Source organism: Rhodnius prolixus, unplaced genomic scaffold (genome assembly GCF_049639745.1).
Source record: "Rhodnius prolixus isolate KJV_2025 unplaced genomic scaffold, Rpr scaffold_5, whole genome shotgun sequence".
In the NCBI taxonomy this organism is placed as follows: Eukaryota; Metazoa; Arthropoda; class Insecta; order Hemiptera; family Reduviidae; genus Rhodnius; species Rhodnius prolixus.
Window position 1 is genome coordinate 24640485 of NW_027411624.1, and position 23847 is coordinate 24664331.

General features: G+C 31.6%; 1 protein-coding gene and 2 long non-coding RNA genes across 5 annotated transcripts in view; 2 read left to right on the forward strand and 1 right to left on the reverse strand.

The window, feature by feature from the left end:
• LOC141458968 (NADH dehydrogenase [ubiquinone] 1 alpha subcomplex subunit 7-like) overlaps nucleotides 1–15360 on the reverse strand; it is a 32826-nt gene extending 17466 nt beyond the window's left edge. The window contains exons 1-4 of one of the 3 annotated variants that reach the window (XR_012461307.1): nucleotides 11237–12506; nucleotides 9134–9325; nucleotides 4019–4161; nucleotides 3461–3562 (exon numbers count right to left, since the gene is read on the reverse strand). Coding sequence is in view for 2 of the 3 variants with exons in the window: in XM_074137618.1 (XP_073993719.1) it covers nucleotides 9174–9325; nucleotides 11237–11474 (390 nt within the window). In the remaining variant the exon portion in view is untranslated. Of the gene's footprint in view, nucleotides 1–3460; nucleotides 3563–4018; nucleotides 4162–7600; nucleotides 9326–11236; nucleotides 12507–15080 lie in introns of those variants that run through there. The other 2 variants (XM_074137619.1, XM_074137618.1) reach the window with 2 other exon arrangements.
• On the forward strand, nucleotides 4986–7521 carry LOC141458976 (uncharacterized). Its single transcript, XR_012461320.1, has 2 exons — nucleotides 4986–5123; nucleotides 7098–7521. It is a non-coding gene; the product is annotated as an uncharacterized lncRNA (long non-coding RNA).
• A 2-nt stretch (nucleotides 15361–15362) lies between the features above and the next one.
• Nucleotides 15363–19920, forward strand: LOC141458979 (uncharacterized). The gene is made up of 3 exons (XR_012461323.1): nucleotides 15363–15487; nucleotides 17651–17769; nucleotides 19430–19920. It is a non-coding gene; the product is annotated as an uncharacterized lncRNA (long non-coding RNA).
• Nucleotides 19921–23847: the final 3927 nt, after the last annotated feature.

The following is a 23847-nucleotide window of genomic DNA, read 5'->3' on the forward strand; positions in this document are numbered from 1 at the left end:
TCTGTGACAGTTTACCAACGTGTACAGTAAACAAGTAAGCAACTCAAGGCTGACCTCCACAAATACTAACAGGTTCAGTAAAAGAAAAAATATTTAAAAAGGTTACCCTCTGAACAAAAAATGTATCACATGAAAATGTGTTATGTTTACTTATTTCGATTAGCTGACCTTCTACATTCTCTTATTGCTGAAAAAGGAAGAAATGCTATCGTGGTAAATTTAAGAATGTTATCTTCCAGAGGATTGCAGTTTTAATACCTCCTCAATATAACTGGTAAAAGCAAAGCTACTTGGAAATTTTTTTTGATGCTTCTTCTTTCGTTTCTGAATTCAACAATTTGCCAATCTAAAGGCTAAAGATTTGAACAAGGAATGCCTTTTCACTCTAAGTTTATTTAATTTTTATTTTATATTGCATTTTAAAACAAATATGTTATGGGTTTCAGCAAAAAGTATAATAATATACTTTTAATATTATTTAATATAATAATAAGCAGTATAATAATTCTGAAATTCTGGTGCGCCCTAAGGTGTGGTTTTTTTAAGTCAATAATTTTTCTATCCTTAACGCTTTCTCTCTTTAACACTTCCTCCAAAGTTGTAATAATAATAATAATAAAAAGATTTAACTATATTATTTAGATCTGTGGCCGTAGGTAGGTGACAAACTAAGGCCAATAAAAATAGAAAAGTACAACTCTTTAAAGTATGCTTCAAATTCGCCAGAAATGTATTAATAAAGAAAGATTCACTAAAAATAGTTCAAGGTGACATTTAAAGTCTCCTCTTGTTTTTAAAGCAAGGCAGTTTGTAGCTTACTTTTAGTAGTGAAGTTGAAAGTACAATTAATTTATTCGCACATTATGTATTAAGGTTATTAGGTCACTGGTTCCAATTAGTATCTACAGCCTTTTCAAAATAATTATTTCCGGAACCAGAAAACGAAAAATAGCAGAATATTTAAGTCTGATATTTCCTCATTTGGTCGAAATCGGTGCAACATTATAGAAGCCTATTTACATGGTTGGATAATAATGATTTAACCTGCATAACATCGAGTATTACTTTGATACTTATCATAACTATATATATAGATGGTTACGGTAGCATTTTAAGATAACTTATTGATAAGAAGCGAATATAAATAAATTAGAGATGGGAAGTATTGTGAGTTCTCACATCTCATACAACCCCATATTTTTCCATCAAAAACAATTCTCGCTCTATTTCCTGGCAGTTGATGGGCCAAGGGGGAAAAAAATACCCCTAAATTGTCCTGAATATTTTTAAAACTAAATAGAACAATATGAAATGGGGAAACATTGATAGACTTTATCACATAATTATTAACATTTCTATTGATAAAGAATCACTGGAGAGGAATGGTAAGTGTAAATGCGAGTATATACGAGCGTATGTTTGTCCAAACATGTGATAATTCAAAATAGATAATATTATTTATTTTTTCTGTTTTGAAATATGCCTGACATATCAGTACACAAAATTAAAATATAAAAGCAGTTAAACAATAAAAAGTAGGTTGTGATAATTAAAAAGTTTTATAGTTATTTTCGTTGTAAATTACAGTTTTAAAAGTAGAAGTATTGTTTACATCATTATGTTAATGCCAAAATTGTATTTTCTAATATGGAAAAACGAGATAATTCTTTAATTAAATTTAATAAATACAAATTAATTATAATTTCTTGTTGATACCTATGATCTTTACAGACAAAAAATACTTCCAGACCATTAGCTAAATTAGATAAATTTATTATATTTATAGTATTAGATACTATTAGATAAATGGATAAAATCACAATATTTAATTTAAGTTCATAAACTATATTGTTTCAATAATTGCAAAAACGATTAGAGTAAACTTTAGATGAATGTGATATTGACAACAATTAACAATGTAAAACCTGGGTAAAACAGTTTTCCTTAGCGATTATCGTTAAAATGATTTTTTGTGAATATCAGAGAGAACTAAATAGAATAGAAAAAATATCTTTTGAAGAAAAAAGCAGATTCTTTAATATTAGTAGTTTATATCATTACTAAATGATATTGCCAGGTATTATGTTAGAGCTTTATATGGTTCAGGATGGACTCTTCATAGAAGAAAAACCCATACAGTCATAATTTGCCCAAGAGTCCCACATCAGAATCTTATTAAATTAAACAGGCAGGTCTGGATGAGGTGCTCTAATGGGTGGGTAACACAACAGGACCTTCAGGTAGCGATGGATTGCATATCTATCTACCCGTCGTAAAATCTAATCTAACGCCTTCGCGTAGACGTCTAAATCTAAACAAATTACAAAATACAGAATGGCCGAAAATTTGTATACTATGTTATGACCGCTAACAAAGGCTAGTAGACTATTAATAAACAATGAAAAAACATCAATACTAATCTGTTTTTCACCCTAGATCTTCTTATAGATAAACTAGATTTATAATAAAAATAAATGGGAGCTAATAAGGAAGTGAATTTGTGCAATTAAAAAAGAAGTTTATCTGAAATTTAGTTTTAATAGCAGCTTTAATCAGTGTAATAAAAATAACAATGTAAATGTCTGGTGATGTAAATCGAAATTATTTATGAATGTCCTTGCGTTGTGAGAATGCTTATCATACACATTCTTATCAACATTTAAAACGCTACTTTCATTTCAGTTTTCAAGTAAATTTTAAAAAACCAAATATTAAACGGCTGCATTGCGGATTGATCTCTGATAAATGAGAAATACTTGCATTTTTTGTTAATGACATTTAAAACTTTTCTGGAAAGACACCACATCTTAAAAGATACTAATATCAACTTGATACTGATGAGATTTTAGTCAATTCAATAATTTATAATTGTATAGATAGTTGCCCTAGTTTAGTATTTTAATTATTTTACATGTAAGTTTTGTTAATTTCAGTCATTTAGCTCGTAAACAGAGCTCTAACCGTTATTTCTATTTCGCCCTTTGTTATGTGAATATTATTAATACAAATTACCCGCACGATTTGTAAATTAAAGCTACTTTGTGGTACGTGGCTACATACTTCCATCAGTTTTCAGTACTAGTACACAACAAATGGATAACAGATTTTGGGAAATTAGCAAATACCCGTAGGTAACAACTAGGATCCAAAATTGTTTTAAAAACAAATCCTAATGGAAGGAAAGCCATCTAGAACAGCGAAAAGAAATGTGATCATTAGAACTATTACCGCGTCAACAGGCTATCGGAGTGAGACCAGGAAATCACATCTTTTTATTTGACTCGGATATGATTCCTTTTATTTAAATAATCTTAAAAACGTACGATAATGAAATAATTGAGATGTATTGAATCATAAACATTTTTAAATATGGTTAAATTGTAGGTCATCAATTAAAATTGTATACAGTAAATTTACTTATACGTAGTAAAAAATATTAACATTTACATGGAATACTTACCATTTTTTGACACCATTATTTTGGAAACACTTTTCTGGGAAAGTGCTAATTTCAGGGTTCTGGTTGCCTTGAAATTTTCAGTCCTTGTTACATATACTATATCTGTAAAAGTTACGATAACAAGGATATTTTCAATAAAATTACAGTGACGTCAAATCTACTATTTTAGAATTTATTTAAAACAAAAAAAAAATGAATTAAATGGCAAATTAACAAGATATTTTACAGAATTGTATAACAAAAAAATCAATGAATGAGGTTATCGGATTATTAATAAAAATCTGAGAGCACCAAGTTGAAATATTTGAGCCTATGGTTGTGGAACTACATACATACATTCACGTGATTTTAGCGTGTAACTAGATTAATAAACTGTTGCAACAATTATGACATAAAATGAAATTAGTTCATTACATTCAATTACCATGACCTAGTGTTTCTTTTTGTCTTTAAGAAGCCTATTCAGGAAAGTTATAAAATCAATACTTCAGTCAATACAAATAACTTCCTACTTTTAGCTACAGTATTGAAAAGCCAAATAAAACTGTTAGTACTGACCTTTGTGCTGTCAAATAATTGAATCAGATTCTTTTATGAGCTTGGATATTGTTTTGTAACCTGTATGTTGATTAATTGTGATCATGTTCATTGTATATAAACCAGTTCTCTCAGACGTAACCATTTTTTACAATGCCTTATTACTGAAAACAACAAAAATGATTATATATTACTTTGAATTCTATTTTGTTGAGTTTAATTAATTTTATATAATAATTTGGATATATATTTGGAAAAATTGTTGAGAATAAACGATATGCATGGCAAGGCTGACAGCTATCTGGGGAGTTGGTGTATTTGTGTGCACGATTGAAGAAAATAAATTATCACAATGCAACATTAAAGTTGATGCTATTAAGGAAAATAAATAGTCGTCAAAGATAATTATATAAAAACTTTTATTAAAACTGAAAAAAACAAAATAAATATTACTAACACAAAAAGAAATGAAATAAGAAATCACTTCTTGCTGAAAAAATGTGTATAATTAGTAGCAAAGTATTGTATATTTACAGTAAAGTTGGCGCAAGGGACTGAATGTAAATTTCAAGTTTAAAACGAGCATCTGCAGCGAAATTTGGGGCTAGTGTGAAAAGAGAGAATAATATCAGACTCCTGAATTGAACTTTTGTACAATAAAGATTAATAATAATAATACTCCATGTTACCTATGATTAAAACTAGGCCAAAAGGTGGAAAGTTAGACAAATAATTTAAATTCTTTTGTAATTCTTATTCTAACAACAACAAAAATTTTGTCATGTGAGAGAAGCTATTAGATCAGCTGAACAAGTCAGTAAAATTCAAAGTTGCATCACTTAGTTTAAAAAAAGATGACCATGCAAAAAAAAAAAACGTTTGGAGTAGTTTACATTAAATATAAATATACATACATTAGTTTGATCCCAATCCAAAACAGATTTGTTGCCAACAGGAAGCCAATGTACTGGGTGATTCCATACAGTATCTAAATTTAAGTTATTTCGTATAACTGAACTTTTAACATTCTATTTTTAATAAATTTTAGTAAGATAAATTCAAAAAAGGAATGTCATGAGAATGAAAATCTTCAAATTTATAATCCTTACTGATGGTAAGGAAGAAGGTAACTACCGACTAATTGTACCTAATTTTGGAATTTGAGATTCCACCAAATCCAAAATCATCCTTCTAAAAAGTCTTCATCAGAATATTCTTCCATAACTTCCAAAATTCTCCATCTTCACAAAAAAAAAAAAAAAAATAAGGTCATCTACCTCTCTTGAGTTTACTATTACTTGAATATTACTATTAGAACACAGGAAGGAATACTGATCCCCCACAGCACTCCGGCCCCATAGAAGCTTATGGTACTTAGCTAGTCTCTTATCACAGTCTAGCGCTTGTATTGCCAGCAAACAGGGAAACCGTTTCCACCTCTTTCTCACCCAGGAAAAGTGGCTTATAGTAAAGACGTACAGACTCTGTCTCTACTTACTAGAAACTTCATACAATCTTATAAACATGCAGTGTTGCGATAAAAGCCCAAAACCTGGTAAGTCAGCATATCTACACTTATCTTTCAGACTGATCATTATATTAGAACAAGAACAAGAATTCTATTTCAGGGTACCTCTCAGCAATGTTCAAAAAATGTTACAGAGTAGTTCATGCTATTGCTTTAGCACGGGAGAGAAAGCAGTACTGCATGCATCTTTTTAGATGCAACCTAGAACTTCTGAATGTTTTGCATTCTGGATCAGTTCAAATTAAAAAAGTATCTTCCTTCAACTTATTTTCTCATCACTTCACATTTTTATCCTCTAACTTGTCTATGAGAAAGAATTTTTTAAGTGAGTACGGGCTCAGAAATTTTTTAAAAAATTTTCTTCAATAATTTTCTCTAAGAGTCTCCTCCTTGAATTTGGTTTTTAAAAACATTTTTTCAAAAAGAATGATTTCACAAGCATGGAGATAAAGTGATAAAGTTTCTTTTGAATATGTAGAATACTGAAGCAACGAACAATTTAATAAACAATTTAAGTTTTAAAAAAGTCTTAAGAGATTTCATTCACTGGTTACAACTTTTCAGAAGAAACGTTAAGGTTATCGCCCTTCAAACCAAAATCACAAACAATACTTCCACCGGTTGTAAAAAAAAAACAAAAAAAAAAAACAGAAAAAATATAAATTTTTGAAATCATAAAGGTAGAGATATTTTTTTTTTACAGAAAAGTTGTACAATATTTTTTAAGGTAACACAATATTAATACATATTTAATATACGGATAAGTAAATAGTTTGGCTAATGACCGCAGTCTGTGTGCCAGTTAAAGAAAAATATTGGCCATGAACTTTAGATAAAATCTCTTTAAATAATGTAAACAATTAATTATTACATCACGTTAATATAAGATTATTTTTTTTGAACATTGATATTCTATTATTACTTATTAGAACTATTAAGATTAAATAAAACAGTAGACAGATAATTTAGATTTTACTTGATAAATAAATAGTTATTAGGGAATAATTTCTTTGAGGGATAAGATATGATTAATGGTAAAATATTTTTTTTTTTTTTTTTAAAGTATAGTGATAAGAATAGCTTACAGATTTAACAGAATCACAATACTGTGCTGCGACAAACAAAAAACATTATATTTGAAAAATCTTATTTGTTTGCCTAGTTAAATTAAATTGGTATTTACTTTGAGATAAAAAATAAATAAAAATAACGCCACACAAAATAAAAGATAACAGAGTAATTACGAAAAGATTAATTAATGTCCTTTGCTGCTTAGCGAAACGAAAATTACAAATTTGTAACCACGATATATTTGTAAATTAAGGAATTGTGTTCAATTATGAAATTTTATTCTTCATATTGATTCCTTCGTAGATTGTGATTTAATTGAATCAGCGGTTTTTGTGGAACTTAATCAAAATTTTTTTTTTTTTATTTATTCAATTATAAAAGATGTATTTTTAATGTACATATTATGTAACTTTAGTGTAGCAATCTAAAATGGTAGTTTGTTGTTACAAATGTTTACACATGATGTATCCAACATCTAATAGATTAAAACTGTTGCTACAGAAAGAAGAAAGAGAGTCATTTCACGAGGATGGAGAAGAGAACCCTGACTTTGATTACCACGAGTCTGCAACTAACACCTACGTTCACCATTTTTGGCAGCTAATTTTGCAATAATAATGCAGATGAAACCTTAAGGCAACTTCAAAAATTAGGTACTTTGTTCATGATTTCCAGTCAGATTTGTTACTTGCTACTCACTACTGCGACATTCGACTTGAGGAGTGAAAGAGGAAGTCTCAAAGACACAAAAAGAACCCTGATCTGTTTTTTTTGTTAAAAAAAAAAAAAACACGGAAATGAAAATTATATTGAAGGAAATATTTTATTATCTATGACCACAACTAATTGCCTTGTAGTAGACAGTGAGCTAACACCTATTTTAATACTATAATTTATCACACTTCAATAAAATAGATTTCAATAATCCATTATTGCTGTTTATCTAGGGTCATTCGTTTCGTTATCAATTAATAATTAAAACTTCTTTTTTTTCTTCTGAGAATATTAATTATTTTACTGCAACAAGATAAAGAGTAATAAAACCATTTGTTTTTCTTAACAATTTTGAAGATTATTAAGTAAAAAATAATGCGATTGTATTTATACTAAAATTTCAAAAATTTACATTGCGTATAATAGGACCTCTGAGAAGAAAAACAAACAAACTAGCAATTCAAAATTTCATGTCAAAGCCAGTGTTCACTAGCGGGGTTGTGAGCAAAGGTGAAATGCCACAAATTGGGTGGGGCCCATTTACCCAAAACATGATTTAATTACACGGTTAACTGGGCTACATTGTCTTGTGGGATATGCTAGGAAATGCTTTGAATCTACCTTATATTTTACCCATCAATAAGTTGGCATTTTTAAATCTTTTAATGATATACCCTCGTGTCTAGATGTAGCACACGATGTATTTGCACAACGAGAAAAATGTATACTAAATATCTACTCATTATGTTAAATTAGTAATCTGATGAATATTGTTAGCCATATCTTGTAATAATATTAATAAAAAATACAACAACAGGTTAGAGGCGAGACCTGCGAAGCTAATATGCATTGTGGTACTGGGTTCGATTCCCGGTCTGTAGACCTTGGATTTTATTTAATGGTTAATAAAAGAAATTTATAGTAAAGTATGTTTGCTAGTCGCCTCCGTCCACGACACCTAACTGGTAGTTGGACGTTAAGCCTTGCCTGAAAAAATAGGCGATTACTTTACTTTACAACAACAAAAACTGAATATGTTGAAGCAACGGATACTACGGCCTGATTTTTAGAATTTACAACACAACTTACCGTATTTATTCCACATGGTTTGCAGATTACAGAGGGTTTACTTTATAATGGCATAAAACAAACATACTCGTTCAATTTAATGGAAAGGTAACAGCAATAGCATATCTCTGTCAATAAAAGGCATGATAATTTATCCTATCACTTCTAATTATTGAGTCCAGGGATGCAATGAATTTTCAGGTTCTTAGTGGTGAAAGTTGTACTAGTATGGAAGCGATCCAGATGCATAAAAAGGTGTAAATCCGTTGGCAAATCTAGGGGGGGGGGGGGGTTGAGGCAGAATTTTGATCTCATTACATTTTTTTATGCTAATTTGTAAAACTTATTTTATTTAACGTAATTTATGAAACGCGTTGCCTTGCCAACAAAAAATCGGACTCCTGGTTGGCTAACCATAAAGTTTTCTAATACTTTTTTTAACAATTCTTACGTTACTATTCTAATTTGAATGCTTAGTGGCCCGTACTGAAAATATCCAGACTGTTATTTTCGGACAAAAATGTTGCACAGAACTTGCGACAAAATTGTTGCTTCAACCAGCAGTAATTTATTCGAGCCTACTTCTGGTAGGTAACCTGGTATAATATAAACTAAAGTGATACCTAATTTTTCAGATATAGTTTACGTCCAACTACCGGTTGTATAAATCAACATTAAACAAAAAAAGAAACGTCAACACATTCAGAGGTTATATTTTTTTTTTTATTTAAAGAATGACGCCTTTACTTCCATACTTTTTCACATGCCGCATACTTTATGTTCAGGATATTTTACTCATCCAACAGTTTTGTAGTCGTGATCATCCCAACGATGTATACAACCTGGAATAGGAGCACTGGGTTTGTTCTCTGTATTCTCGTAACCGGGATTTAGTTGCTCTGGCGGAGAAACTTCTCTTCGAGCATCGCGGTTGCAGTAATAAACATCTGTTTTGAAGAAATATTATTTCTTAATTATGAATTTAGCTAATATTACTAAATAAATATGTTAAAGATTCTTAGAAAAAATAAATCAGAAGAATAATTGTAATAAAGTTTCCTACGTTCTGTTAAGTTAAAGTTTGTCTGTTAAGTAAAATCTGTATTTTATCACATTGTTTTATACGAGTACATAGAATAAGTCTTTTTAGTCTCAAAACCTCTTTACTCTTTATTCATCATTTAATTTTTATTACTGTCTGAAATGTTTCGAACATCAACCATTCAGGCTTTAGATCTTCAGTCTTTTAAAACTCTTTTTTCTTACAGCAAGACTAATATAATTTTACAGTTATGATCTATTACAAGGCTGGTTTGGGAGTGTCTGGGAGCCCTGAAGGAAATTAGTGACCAAAATAAGGTCTTCCTGGTTTGGGTACCTGGTCATTCAGGATATAAGGGAAACGAAGTGGCAGATTTATTGGCCCGGGAAGGCTCTGCGGGACATTTCATTGTCCCGGAGCCCTGTTTTTGGGGTTTCGAAGTGTGTTAAGACTGCGGCCATTAACTTATGGGTGCAGAGTAGGTCTCAGGAGTGGTGGCTCGCCACCACTGGACAGAGACAGGCGAAGCAGTTCATTAGAGGCTATTCGCTGAGGCTAACTGCATAATTAATCCGTCAAGGCCATGAGGCTATAAGGATAATTGTAGGCTTATTAACTGGCCACTGCAGGCTCAGAAAACACGGGCATGGCAGATGATAGCCTTTGTAGGTTCTGCGAGGAAGAAGAGGAAACGGCACTGCACGTGTTGTGTCAGTGTGAGGGGCTCGTGTGGTTAAAGATGTTACTTCTCGGGGAGGAAAAACCAAGGTCTGAGGAGCTTTACCCAGGAGTCACTCTCCAGAATTAAGAGTCTGATTAAACGGACAGGTCTGGAGGGCCAGCTCTAAAGTTGGGGTGCCACAATAGATCCAAAGGGGTCCCAGTGGCGTAGGCCTTGAGGCCGCCCTAATTTAATCTATTCTATTTTACGGTTATGATAATTAATAGCAGAAGTTTTGAGACTGAAGAGGCTTTCTTTCTAATTTTAATAATTATTAAAGCAACTATGGTAACTCTTCCTTAATAGTTTTATTTTTCCTGATAAGTTCTGCATCCCGAAAAAAATAAGTTTTCAGGTAATATTATTATCTACCTCAATTCTCTCATAATTCGGATGAAGTAATTTTTTTTGGGCCATGATTAATAAAAATTTACAGCAGTTTCTGAAAACAGTTCGGATTAAATGCTTAATTTTTGCCAATATTGTACAGATAACAGAAAATACTAACAAAATTACAGCTTCCCTTCCTCAGAACCTATTAAAATTAATTTTTCTACTAGATCTACGAGTGTATAATGAGTAAGGAACGGATTTTTATGTATTTAAAAATGCCAAATATTTAATTAAAATATGCATTTTTTCGTCAATTATGTGGAAAATATGTGATTTTCTTAAAATATTTTCTGGAATATTTAAGTAAAATGGGCATTTTTTTTTATGAAAATCGTGAAATGGTGGAATGATTGCATTTTTCGAGAACCTCACAGTTCAAAAGGAATGGCTTTGAATCCACATCAGCATCACTGTCAAGTTTTCCAATAACTGCATTGGCAATATACCTGCCCTCAACGTCAGTGGTTTCATCAATTGACACCCAAATCGGTCCATCTTTGATATGTTCTCGAATTTTGGTTAGTGTATCTTTATAGATATCTTCCAGGTAGTTTTTCCTCAGAGCGCTCTCGTCAGGCATTTTTTTCCCAATATACGAGTAGGTCTCTAAGAATCCTTTGAAATGAGGATTTTTAAGTTTGTGGAAAGGGATATCTGCTCTAACCAAAGCCCGACACAGATCTGTACTCAGAGTAGACTTACTTGATGATGGAGATGTAAGGAAGGCTTGATAGGACGTCCTCTCTTTCTTTCTGTTTTTATTCTCTATGTGCAATCCGGTGGCAATATGTTGGGTGACTTGGGAACGTTGAGAGCAAGAAACGCGCTTGTCACAAGCTGTACAGTACAAAATGTCTCCATCACTTCGAAAAAGTTCTGCTGGAAACTCGCGAAGATATTTAGCAACCAGTTGTTTGTTTGAGGCCGATGTTCGTGGCATTTCACCCAAAAAAGAATACACTAAGTGACCGAACGAAATGAATTGGACACTTCAACGAACGAGCTGAAAGAACAGACAACGTCAGACAACTTCAAAGAACTAACAAGTGCCCGTCACTGTTTAGCAGCATTCTGTATAAATTACAATAACCATTGTACCCACTGTGATTCACAGCCCTACAGTCTGTGGTTCACAGTTCCTGTCAACCACCTCCCAATTATGAAAATATGCCCAAAATGAAAAATATGAAAAAATATGTACATATTTTGTTTAAATATGTAGAAATATTTATTTATTTTAATCAAATATGTATAAATATGCGATAACATCCAAATATGTGAAATAAAAGTAGACTCAAACGGCTTAAAAAGTGTCAGTATGAATACTTCTAGTTGAAAAACGTCTGTAAATTGCCTAGAAAAAAATATGTAAATACATACGAATCCGTTCCCTAATAATGAGTATACGAAGTTTTAAGAAAATTGCAAAACTTCATTTAAGTTGAACTTCTTATTAAATATTTTGTCCACTAATTTGTCAGGTGATATGTACAAAGAAATATCTACTTTATCTTTCTTTGATTTTCATTTCTTAAAACGGAGGCTATTGTTGCCTAGAGTTTAGCGAGCCTTAACAAAACGAACAAGTACTGTAGAACCATGTTCGATCCCGGTGTAGGCCTTGGATTTTATTTAATGGTTAATATAAGATATTTTTAGTAAAGTATGTTTACAATCTGCTTCCGTCCAAAATACATGATAAGACAGTTGGTCGTAAAGCTCGTCTGAAGAAGAAGAAGACACATTACTTTACTTTTCTTTTGATATAAATGTCCGGCAGAGGTCTTTTATGTCAGGCTTTGTCCCTGTTTGGAGTATTTTTGTTTTCAAATCTCGATTTTTTTTTCAGTTTTGCACAATTTACTCAATAAAAAGCTAAGTATGCCACTTCAAGTTTTGTTTACCCGGTAACAATTTAAGAGATTTTTCTATAAATTTTATCAATTTTGTTTTTGTTTTTTTTAGTGGCATTTTAAACATTCAAAGTATATAAATAAAATGAACTTAAAAACTGCGAAAAATGCAGTAAATGAAAGCTGTGAAGATGCTTTACACCAAATACCAATATTTTAACTTTTGTTTATTTACTTACTGGTTTAGATAATTGCAGTGCATAACTTTTTTTTTCTTCACTAATTATTTAAAACTAGACTATATTTTAAATCTTGTTATTTTAGATATTATTTTCACAATCACTCATTTTTTTTATCGTTTGTTACTTTGTAGGTCAACTCTTTCTGATTGTTTTTGACTGCAACAGAGGTAAATAAATTATAATTTATTTTGCTTATAAAAGTAAAGTAATTGCCTATTTTTTCAGGCGGGGCTTAACGTCCAACTACCAATTAGGTGTTGAGGACGGAGGCGACTAGCAAACATACTTTACTGTAAATTTCTTTTATTAACCATTAAATAAAATCCAAGGCCTAAGACCGGGAATCGAACCCAGTACCACAATACATAACTAGCTTTACAGGTCTCGCCTCTAATCGCTCGGCTACCGTGGCGCCTTTATTTTGCATATATTTTACACATAAGAGTGTATGTTTTGTGGTTAGTTATATGTGTAATTTTGTAAATGTGAATGTAGTATGGAAAATAAAAAGAGAAAACTCGCAGGAAGTCTAAATCTTGTGTTGTATAAAAAAATAAATTAAATAAAGCTTAAATTTAGATTTCCATTTTGGTAACTTTGTGGCTCTCTGTAGTAATAAGTTAAGTATTTGGGTGCCACCCTTACTTCAAAAAACGAGGTAAAGGAGGACATAACCAGTCGGATTGCAGCTGCAAATAGGTGCCTATGAACATTAAGCCCGATCCTCCGAAAAAGGGACATCTCGAGAAATGCCAAACTCACCATTTACAAGACCCTTATCAAACCAGTCCTATTATATGGCTCAGAAACATGGACGCTAACTTCAGCGGATGAAAGTATGCTGAACTGCTGGGAGAGAAAGGTATTGAGAAGGATTTTTGGGTGGTGGAGAATGGTACTTATAGATGTAGGAAAAATGCTGAGCTGAGGGAGTTTTTTAAGGAGGTGAACATTGTAAAGAGCATTAAGCTGGGAAGACTACGCTGGTTGGGGCACCTCCACAGAATGGACCACCTCGCATAACCTATGAAGGGCATCCCGGAGGCAGAAGGCCTAGAGGGAGGCCAAGACTGAGATGGTTGAACAAGGTGGAGGAGGACCTCTCCAAGTTAAATGTGGGAGGATGGAGAAGGAAAGCGAGTGACAGAACGGATTGGAGTGAATTGTTGAAGGAGGCCAAGGCCCTACAAGGGCTGTAGAGCCATGGAGTAAGTAAGTAATAAGTCTGTAACTATCGACCGAAATCCGAAAATACGACCTGACAACAGTGGAGAGGAACTGTTCATTTTCTTGCGATTTTACAGAAACTTCGAATACTACTTATCCACCTAGATCGCGAAGCACTAGTTTTTTAAGATAGCTGGATTCTGGCTCCGGAGAATGACTATTTATTTCTTCTGCAGATGTTTTGATATTTTGGACAAACATGGTGCTAATTTGAAAACTATCAACCTTCACTGAGGGTTGACTGAGTTTGATTTTGTCATAATTTTGAGTCAATAAATTTGTTTTAGCTGGACAGGTAATCGCGGGAAGATTTTCATTTCTGTAACATTTATAATATATACAGCCTGCCACTGTCGGTTGGAATAACTCAAGTATGCGTCAATAATAGCTTACCAGTTGGTCGCACAATTCAGGACTAATAATAAACATTAATTAAGAAAATAATAAAAATAAAAAAATAAAGAAAAAGCTAGAAATAAGTAAACAGGAAAGGAATTAGATGGTGTGGTTAGCGAATACCCGATTCCAACACAAAGATCCCAAATTCGAATCCAGCTGCTGGCCATTAGATTTTCTCTTCCTAGAAACTCTTTAGAGCTCACTGTCCAGCAAGGAGAGAATACTGTCCGGAGTCCGGCTGTTCACTAAAAATAGCTCCAGACGCCAATGACCTCAATGTACACAAAAATACAATAATAATGTTAACAATGTTTTACATTAATATTTATCAAATAAACGTACTTGAATTAACTAAATTTTATGACAGTTTGATAAATTGTTATGGAATTTTATTTGTGAGGCATGAGGCAAACAAAGGTTAATTAAAAGTTTTTAAATATTTTTTATTAGGGGCCCCACGACCTTTAAATTGGTTGAATTTCTTTCAATACAATTTTATTTGGACATTATTGGGTCAATTTTTAATGATTAGAACAGTTTGGTTTAAGCATGGAACAGTCAATCACCAAATGAGAACTGGAGGGTTGTGGCATCTTAAATACGAGTAAGAAGGATACAATAACGTCAAAAATATCCAAAACTTAAAACTTAAAAAAAAAAATCGTTAAGATAGGTTGATGGTAATGTTAGATTCCATTAAATGATCACGAACACAATTCATTCTCTCCCTTAGACAAACCCACACTGGTGGATGAGCAAGTACTCACACCAAACATGCACAGAAACGCTGAACTACGTAAATAACAAAAAAAAAAAAAAACTTACCGAAAAGTCTATAATTCGGTCCGTTTGGAAGATCCGGAGGAGGAGGGCTTCTGCTAGACATTTCGTCAGCATATCGATGAGTTTCGGGTACAGAACGACCTAACAGAAAGTCTCGCAACAATTTTATAATACCAGAAGGCAGTCGTTTTTCAACTGACATGGTTAATTCTACTGTTTGTTTTTATTTCAAAAATCTACAAAACGAAATAGTTGCAAAAATCTCTTACTGAAACAAACGAAAATATATGTATTTTAAAATTCATTAAAAAAATTCCATGGTAACATCATTGCTTTTAAACATTTTTGAAATAAGATTAGCTTTTAAAACATAAGAATTAAAAGTTTAGTCTAATTGGGAAGTTTTGGGCTGGAGAGGTCGTTATTCCCATGTATGTCTTAAAACATTGGTAAGAAATTATTATTATTTCTTATCACAATACACAAGGTGGTTATAGGCCACCAAACATATACAGAAACTCTACAAAGAGTAAGAACTGAATTATAAACATAAAATCCGAAAAAAGTTATTTAATATGGGTTCGTTCCATTTCAATTTACGAAATTGTCTCTAAAGCAAGCATAGAAGCTATTTTTAAGGTCGATATATCAAAATAACTCCTTCTTTACTTTATTTTCAAGTTTTGGAGATTAAAAGAAGTCGTAAGGTGCAAAATCAAGATAATACGGTGAATGATTCAACTCATAAACTTTTTCCTTTTGTAAAATAATTTACAAAAAATGAATGAGATGTTACTGGATGCATTATTATTATGCACCAGACGTTTTCATCCCGATATCCTGGACGTCTGCAACGAATTCTGGGCATCAAAACGCTTTAAAACATTTAAATAATGCTTCGTAACAGTTTTTTTCTAATTGGAACCAATTTTTTGAGAATAGGTTTCTTATTAATAAAGAAAGCGACAGTATTATAAATTCTTTGACATCCTCTGTAAACCCCAATTTGTGATTTGAGGGTTAACCTATATTCATTCACCTTGTATGGGAACTAACAAATGAAATTAAATATCAAAATGACGTAAATATTAGCAACTTTTGTTTACAAACTTATAAAATATAAATCAACATAAAAACTAATTCAATATAATCACCGATCAATAATGCAAACCGGTTAGAAAGATGAGAATACCTAATGTATAGAAAATTAAAATATGGCCTTGTTAAACATTATCTATAAATGACTGCAGCGATGTTAAACTAGCATTGAAGGTTGAATGTAAGATGAACAATTTAATTTGTAATAAACTTATCAATGAGAATTTAATTTAAATACGTACGTTCAATACAGATTATTAAATGATTATGAAAGTCAAAGGTTTTCGTGAATCACATCAACTCAATATAAGCTGGAAAACGTGGTTGTTTCTTGTATTTTCCTAATAGGACATGAAATGTTTTTAAAGAGTATTGACTGAAAATGGAAAATCTTTTGTGAAATATAGTGGGACTTTTCTTCAGTTATCCATTATTTTATCCAGCAATAAGACCTAACCACGTTTTCTTCTAATTATTTAATTAGAATATAAGAAATTACTGTTTATCTTTAAAATTACTTAGTAGACTTTGTTACAAGGTGCATCAGCTAACTTTCCCTAATGCAAGTTAGTTACTGAATCTGTAAGCCTTCGAAATTGGACAAAAAGTAGTATCAAGACGGGTCTCCAAATAGATGACAATGTTTTTTCCCTAAAAATATCAGCAGTTTTATTATTTTTTTTCACTTTCCCTTACTGAACTTCTTTCTCATTTATCAAAAACATTTCTCCAAGAAAATTAGAATTCTTTCACGATGATTTATTTTGTTTGTATTTGGAAAGAAAAATATTAAAGAATTGAATAAAATATGAAGAGACGGAAATATTGACTATACATATTCACACAACAGGTCATGGTAAGGTCGCACACACTTGCATTGTTTTCGTACACACTAAAAACTGTAAACAAACTAAGTAGATTTCTAGGATGTTTTATATTATTATTAGGACACTCTAAGAGAACCTTGCCTTGATATCAACCTAAATATATACTTAAATCAAGGTTCATATTTATTAGTGTTGATGTTGGTCGCAAATGTCAAGTAGAAATAGAGATATAACTATTTCAATGGAATTCCTTTAAATTTGGTGTACTAGCTCATGCATTAAAACAAAAACAAAAATGGGTTGCAATTATTATTAAATTATTTCCTTAAAAGTTCATTTCAGTGGAAATTGCTAGTAACTCCATCCGTCATGCATTATATGGTGTAGATAGAGTTATGTGCCTGGAATTATAAGAAGATCCCTAGTTTTTACGAGTAATTACTTTTTGGCTTCTCTTATTCTACTAAAAAAAGAGAAGGTATTGTTTTGGCCAGATTTTAAATTTTAGGTTTTCACAGGAAATATCCTTTTTGGGGTCCACTGAGTCCGAAAAAGTGTTTTTTTTTTTTTTACAAATTGGTATATCTTTATGTGTGAGACAAAAGCCACTCCTACGATTCACATCAAACGTACTCTGCTCATTGCACTTACCTTGTTCTGTAACTTTTATTTGAAGTTTTATTCCAGGAAAATTCAATTCTTCTCTAAGAAAAGAGATGTATCAATCTGAATTATTTCATCAAGAAGCAAGATCTGCAGCTCTCAAGACGCCCTTGCACCGCTAGGATGAGGAGGCATGCATGCAAGTAAGTGGGTGCAGAGAAACTATGTACTGGTTCATCCTTAAATAAAAGCACACAAATAAATACTTCTTCTTCCACAGAATTACTTTAATAATACTTTCAATTTTAGAGGAATTGAATACTTTTAATACTTTTTTGAATACTTTCAATTTTAAAAAGTGTAATTTCTTAACGTCTTATCAGCTAAGATATTGGTCCGTTCAATCTAATTTCATCCGGAAACACATGTCTTGGATTTCCACAAAAAATGGTTCACAAAAACTGGTATGTGGATATGGTAGTAAATCCAGAAACCAAAAATCGCGGAAAGATCCGTTTTCAAATATTATTTACGAGGTCTGTAAATTAAGTAATGAGGCTGATTTTTTTAAAAAAATGTATTCCAAAAGAATTACAATTCTATATTGTCACCTTCAAAATAACTTCCTTCTGAAGTCACACAGCGCTGGAGACGTTTCTTCCATTCCTCATAGCAGTGCTCGAACTCCGATACTGGAATAGCCTTCAGCTGTCGGTTACAACCGTTTGAATGTTTTCGACTGTCCCAAAATGAGTTCCCTTGAGGTGATTTTTCAACTTCGGGAAGAGAAAAAAGTCACAAGGACTCAAGTCAGGCGAATAAGGAGGCTGTGAAGCTTTTACTGGCCAAAAACTCGTTTATTGAAATTGCTGTGTGACAACGAGCATTATCGTGATGCAACACCCACTTGTTCTTGATATTTGGTCTCACACGAATGACCCTTTTTCGAAGTTTTTCAAGAACCTCTCGGTAAAAGTGTTGATTGACCGTTTGACCTTGAGGTAGAAACTCTTTGTGGATGATTCCGTGGATATCGGAAAAACAAATCAGCATGCATTTGATCTTCGACTTCGCCATCCTTGCTTTTTTTGGGCCTTGGAGAGGTTGAAGTGTGCCACTCCATGCTCTGGCGCTTGGTTTCTGGGTCGTACTCAAAACACCCAAGACTCGTCACCAGTAAAGACACGTTCCGGAAATCACCTCAAGGGAACTCATTTTGGGACAGTCGAAAACATTCAACCGGCTGTAACCAACCAGCTGAAGGCTATTCCAGTGAGTTCGAGCACTGCTATGATGAGGAGTGGAAGAAAATTTAAAAAAAATCAGTCTCATTACTTAATTTACAGACCTCGTAATCCTACCCGCCAATAAAATTCTGGGCAAAAATTGATCAACTATTATACTAAATCAATGTTTCCAGTTTTTTCGATTTTCTCTAACTCGGCTTTAATAGTGAGCAGTAGCAGTAAACCAAGTAAGCAAAAGTTTTTCATCAAAATTAACATTCAAGATTGATGTATTGATAAAAGAATAAGAATGTTCTTGAGAATCTTATGAAAGTTTTATTTAAACAAAAAAATATTTTCTTCCTTGTTTTGAGAACTAGTGTAATTTATATTATATACGAGATGATTATATGTTCAAGTATTGCTACAAAATAATATCAACTGGCCGATCATTTTGATAAGTGTCAGCCATTTGACATTTCAATTACCAATACATTTTTTATAATAAGTATAAAAAAAAAAACCACTCATATTTTCCTTCTCTAGGCAATACGAAAATAAAGTTATTTCGATTGTTTTGGATTAATCAATATTGTTATTTTAAAAAAATATTAATTTAAAAAAAAATTGTTTTCAGTGTCTCGTGATTCTCTGAAAAGAAAACCAGCTCCAATGAATTCGTTCCGAAAAAAAAATTTGATTAATAGGACTTTCTCTGGAGGGAAGCGTTTAATATAAGGGTATTGCATGAGGGGCATATTTCAGTGTAATCAATCGCAAACCATTACTCGGCGGAAGACGGCGAAATCCTTAAAAATATCATAAATATCAATAAATAGGATTTACTATACAATTAAAAAAAAAAAGTGTAATTTACTAATATCTTATCAGCTGAGATATTGGTCTGTTCAAATAGTAGTTTAAAACGCAATGAGAGAAAGTAGAAAAAAAAACTAAAATTCTTATTTTATTAGGGTACATAAAGATAACATAAAAATAGTTTGATCACATGAATATCTTATCTATTTAATAGTTTTATTTGTATTGTGGCCCACTACTGCAATCTTAAAAAAACATTGGCTCAGATTTCATTGAACAATTTACATTTATTAACATTCTTCACTTAAACGAAACACAAGCTAACAAAACTTACTTTAAAATATAACTTTTTCTTTTACCCAGCGCTTTGCACAAATTTTCAACATTATGCTGACTTAGAATTATGTAGGTGTTTATATTCTTTTTTCCTTTAAGAGTACTCCTGATTAATGAAGATATGTATCACCTTTACTAAAAATAAACAAAAAGAAAAACATTTATCATTAATTATCCAATCAACACTATACTGTTAATTTTTGCAAACATAGTTGGGCATATAAATTGCATATTGCGTAAAAATTATCGTATCTTCTAAAAATATACGGTCACTTAGTTACCCTATCAGTTGTTATTTAACTGTAAACAAAAGACGCTATACCTACAGACCATACAACTAAACATTTTTTTATAATATAAACACGTATATTTGCTTTTTTGGTTGACAACTGTGTAGCATAATATTGTTTAACTCTATTTTAGGATAAGTAGTTAAATTATTTTAAAACTACACGTCTAAATTTTAATTTTAAAACAATTGGCAGTGGCCATTATCATTAGAGTTTACCAGAAACTAATAAAACCTAAAGAAAATGAAAAGTAAAAAAAGTAAAGTAATTGCCTATTTTTTCAAGCAGGCTTTACGTCCAACTACCTACCTATTAGGTGTCATGGACGGAGGCGACTAGCAAACATACTTCACTAGTAAACCCCTTTTATTAACCATTAAATAATCGAACTCAGTACCACAATACAATATTTAGCTTTACAGGTCTCCCCTCTAACCTTCGGCTACCGTGGCGTCTAAGAAAAAGTAGCTTTTGATGGATGTTTTTAATGATCCCAGAGAAATGTGGGTTACAAAACCTTTCGCTCTAAAATAATATTCCACTTACTACTTTAATTTTCATTAGAAATTAAAATTTACTTTTCCACAATCAAACAATGTAAAAGGGACTATGTTTACATATAACTACTATAGTATAGTCATGCCCTGCTCATTTTATTCGAAAAAAATTCCATGCATATTTTATTTTGTTTTACTATTTGCTAATTTATAATAACAATAATCATAATAATAATAATACGCATATAGGGAGAGGATTGGTTTGCGTATTAGATTATTTATATATATAAATTTATAAAGTGCTTTAACATCAGAATTGGAGCTCAGGACCTTTTTCCCGCACTGCCAGCCTCCAGATTGTTCTCTAGTTACACAAAGTACTGTCTATACCAGACTATTAGCTATAAAAGCCTCTTAAGAAGAGAAAATCTAAGGGCAGCAGCTGGATCGAACTCGAAATCTCCTCATGGGAGTCTTCTGCATTAACCTCTTCGTTAATCCTTTCCCTACCAGTAATTATAATGATTGCTAATATTGCTTTTAATATTATAATTTGGATTGAATTTTCAACCAAAATTTCGAATGAGAATAAATTTGAAAACCATAAATGCTGCCTTAGTTAATGTTTACAGTTTTCAAAGGATTATTTAAAATAATCCTAATACCAATTCCTCCAGAACTTCACTAAAATGAATATTTCTTGAGAAGTGATTAGAAACTTAGATCTACATGTGTTTAAAAGTATTTAAAAATCATAAAAGCCAGTTGAAAGAAGCTGAACAAAATTGATCTTCTGGGTACAATCCAACCAACTTGGGTAGTTAACTTAATGTCAAGTCCTAGTAGCATTCCTTATTGCTAAACTAACTTCTGATTGAATCATATTTAAACTTGAAGTTGCCACATCCTAAGAAATGATATATTATCTATTTTACAAGCCTTTTCTACTGTAGAAACCTTAAAACACATTTCGATCATGCGACTTTAGCCTTAAATTGTGTTGTAGCATTCGAAAAAAGTAATGAAAATAAACTTTACTATAGGTTATAAATCCGAAAGCTATAATTTAAGAGATATACGGAAGAGAATGGAACAGTGTTAACGGAAATCATTCAATAGTAGGGTTTCAGCTGGGCAACTTTCAATACGTGCACCTAATTAATTGATTCCATAGTCCAACACCAAAATCTATTTTGCCTGGCTCTTCTATCTACGGCCATTTACAAACGAAATACTTTTCCTGGATGTAAATTGTTAAACATAGTAATGAACAATGAACAAATACTAAACATGGATCGTCCATTTCTCTTAGAAAATAAGAAAATTAAAAAATAACCGCTCGAATGAACACTAACATGATATCTCTACCGCAATTTATATATTAAGATACAGTTTTGCTCCCCTCGGACAATCTAAATAAAATGAAAAGTGTGAACTTCTTGCAGTTTTTAGTTTTCCAATATTGTACATATACGCAGACCATTAGCTAAAAACCACATAGTTCTTATTTAGTGAACCCCAAAATAATGTTTCTCCAATGAAAACTTGTTTTGAAAATTTAAAGACATACCATATTCCTATCTTTTTAACAAAAATAAGTGAAAGTAAAGATTAAGGATTTTGTAGGTGATGAATTACCCTAAGCGCCGCACTATCCTCCAAGAATTAAAGGTTTTGTTTGAACACACAAGAAGATCACGCTGCATTTGCTGTTTTAGAGGAAGGTAGGTAAGTGTAACAGTTTCCCTCACAAGCCCTTATTTGGGGACATGGCTCAACCCTACTAAGCGACCGCATTTGATCTGAGGTTAAGGTAAAAATGCAAGAGGATTAAAGAAAAATGGTTATTCTAGCAATTCGACTCAACAAAGCCACATCTAGATACGTATTATTAAAAACCTAATCTATTTATATTTATTGCTCTAATCGCTACCTTCATCCTATATTAACACATTTCATTTATTCATCATTCACTGCTCATTTAGTTTAGTTTAGTATGTTAAATATAATGTTCCCCAATATTAATTTATTTCTTCAGGCAAAACAGATTTAGCATGTATTAAACATAACCGCTTGAGAACCGCTTATTTGTTTTCTTTATACGCCGAAAGCAAAACGGAGACTTTATAAATATTTTAGACAAATGCTTCCAACCAAACAGGTTCTATAAATTCTTTTGTATTTTCAAAGAAAACATTTTTGCAACAGTAAAGTTATACTCAACGATGTTATAACAAAACAAAACTTGCTTTACCCAATTTAATTTTCAAAAAGGTTAAAAAAGAGAGAAAATATTACAGGATTTTTTTTTTAACTATATATGCATTAAATTTTTAAGCCTGTTCCTCAGTTAATAATAGAAAGATCTTTGTTGAGTTAGTGGAGCCTACCAGTCTGATCTGGTTTGATCACAAGAATCCATGTGCCCATCACGTGATATAACTTAGAGAACGCGCTAATGTATTAGTACTTACTGTAAAAGAAGTATACCTCTTTTTTCTTTATTCTCGTTTAAAATTAGTTTTTGGATTTTTTTTTTCCAACATAATTATTCATAACACGTTTGCAGGTATTTAGGATATCATTTATAACCATAGATACTTTCTTCAAGGGATATAGAATGTTTAGACACTCAATTACATGCAGGTTTATTTAATATTTGTTACTTTACAGATAAGCTATATCCCTGCGACGGTCATGGACCAGTGAAGTATGTCTACAAGAATGTATTTTGTTTTTCATTTATTTTGTATTTTATTTCTGAATAAAGACGGATTATTATTATTATAATTATAATAAAATAAAATAAAAAGAAGAAAATGGTGTATGATGTTAAATGAGGGTTAGGTACCAATTTAGAAAGAAAGGATTTTCGTTTGAGTTTAGAACTGTGTGCTATTCTTTAGTTAATTAAAAAAATATGCTAAATAATATGAATAAAACACAGATTTTCTTGAACTACAAAATACACTTTTAGAATTAACAGTTTGTGAAGAGCTAATGAGTAAGTCAAAAACTTATTAATCGCTCTGATCCCCGGAATAAAAATGTCCTTCAAAAATTTCTGTATTCTTGTTTTAAAGTATACCGATATTTGAATTAATAAAATTATT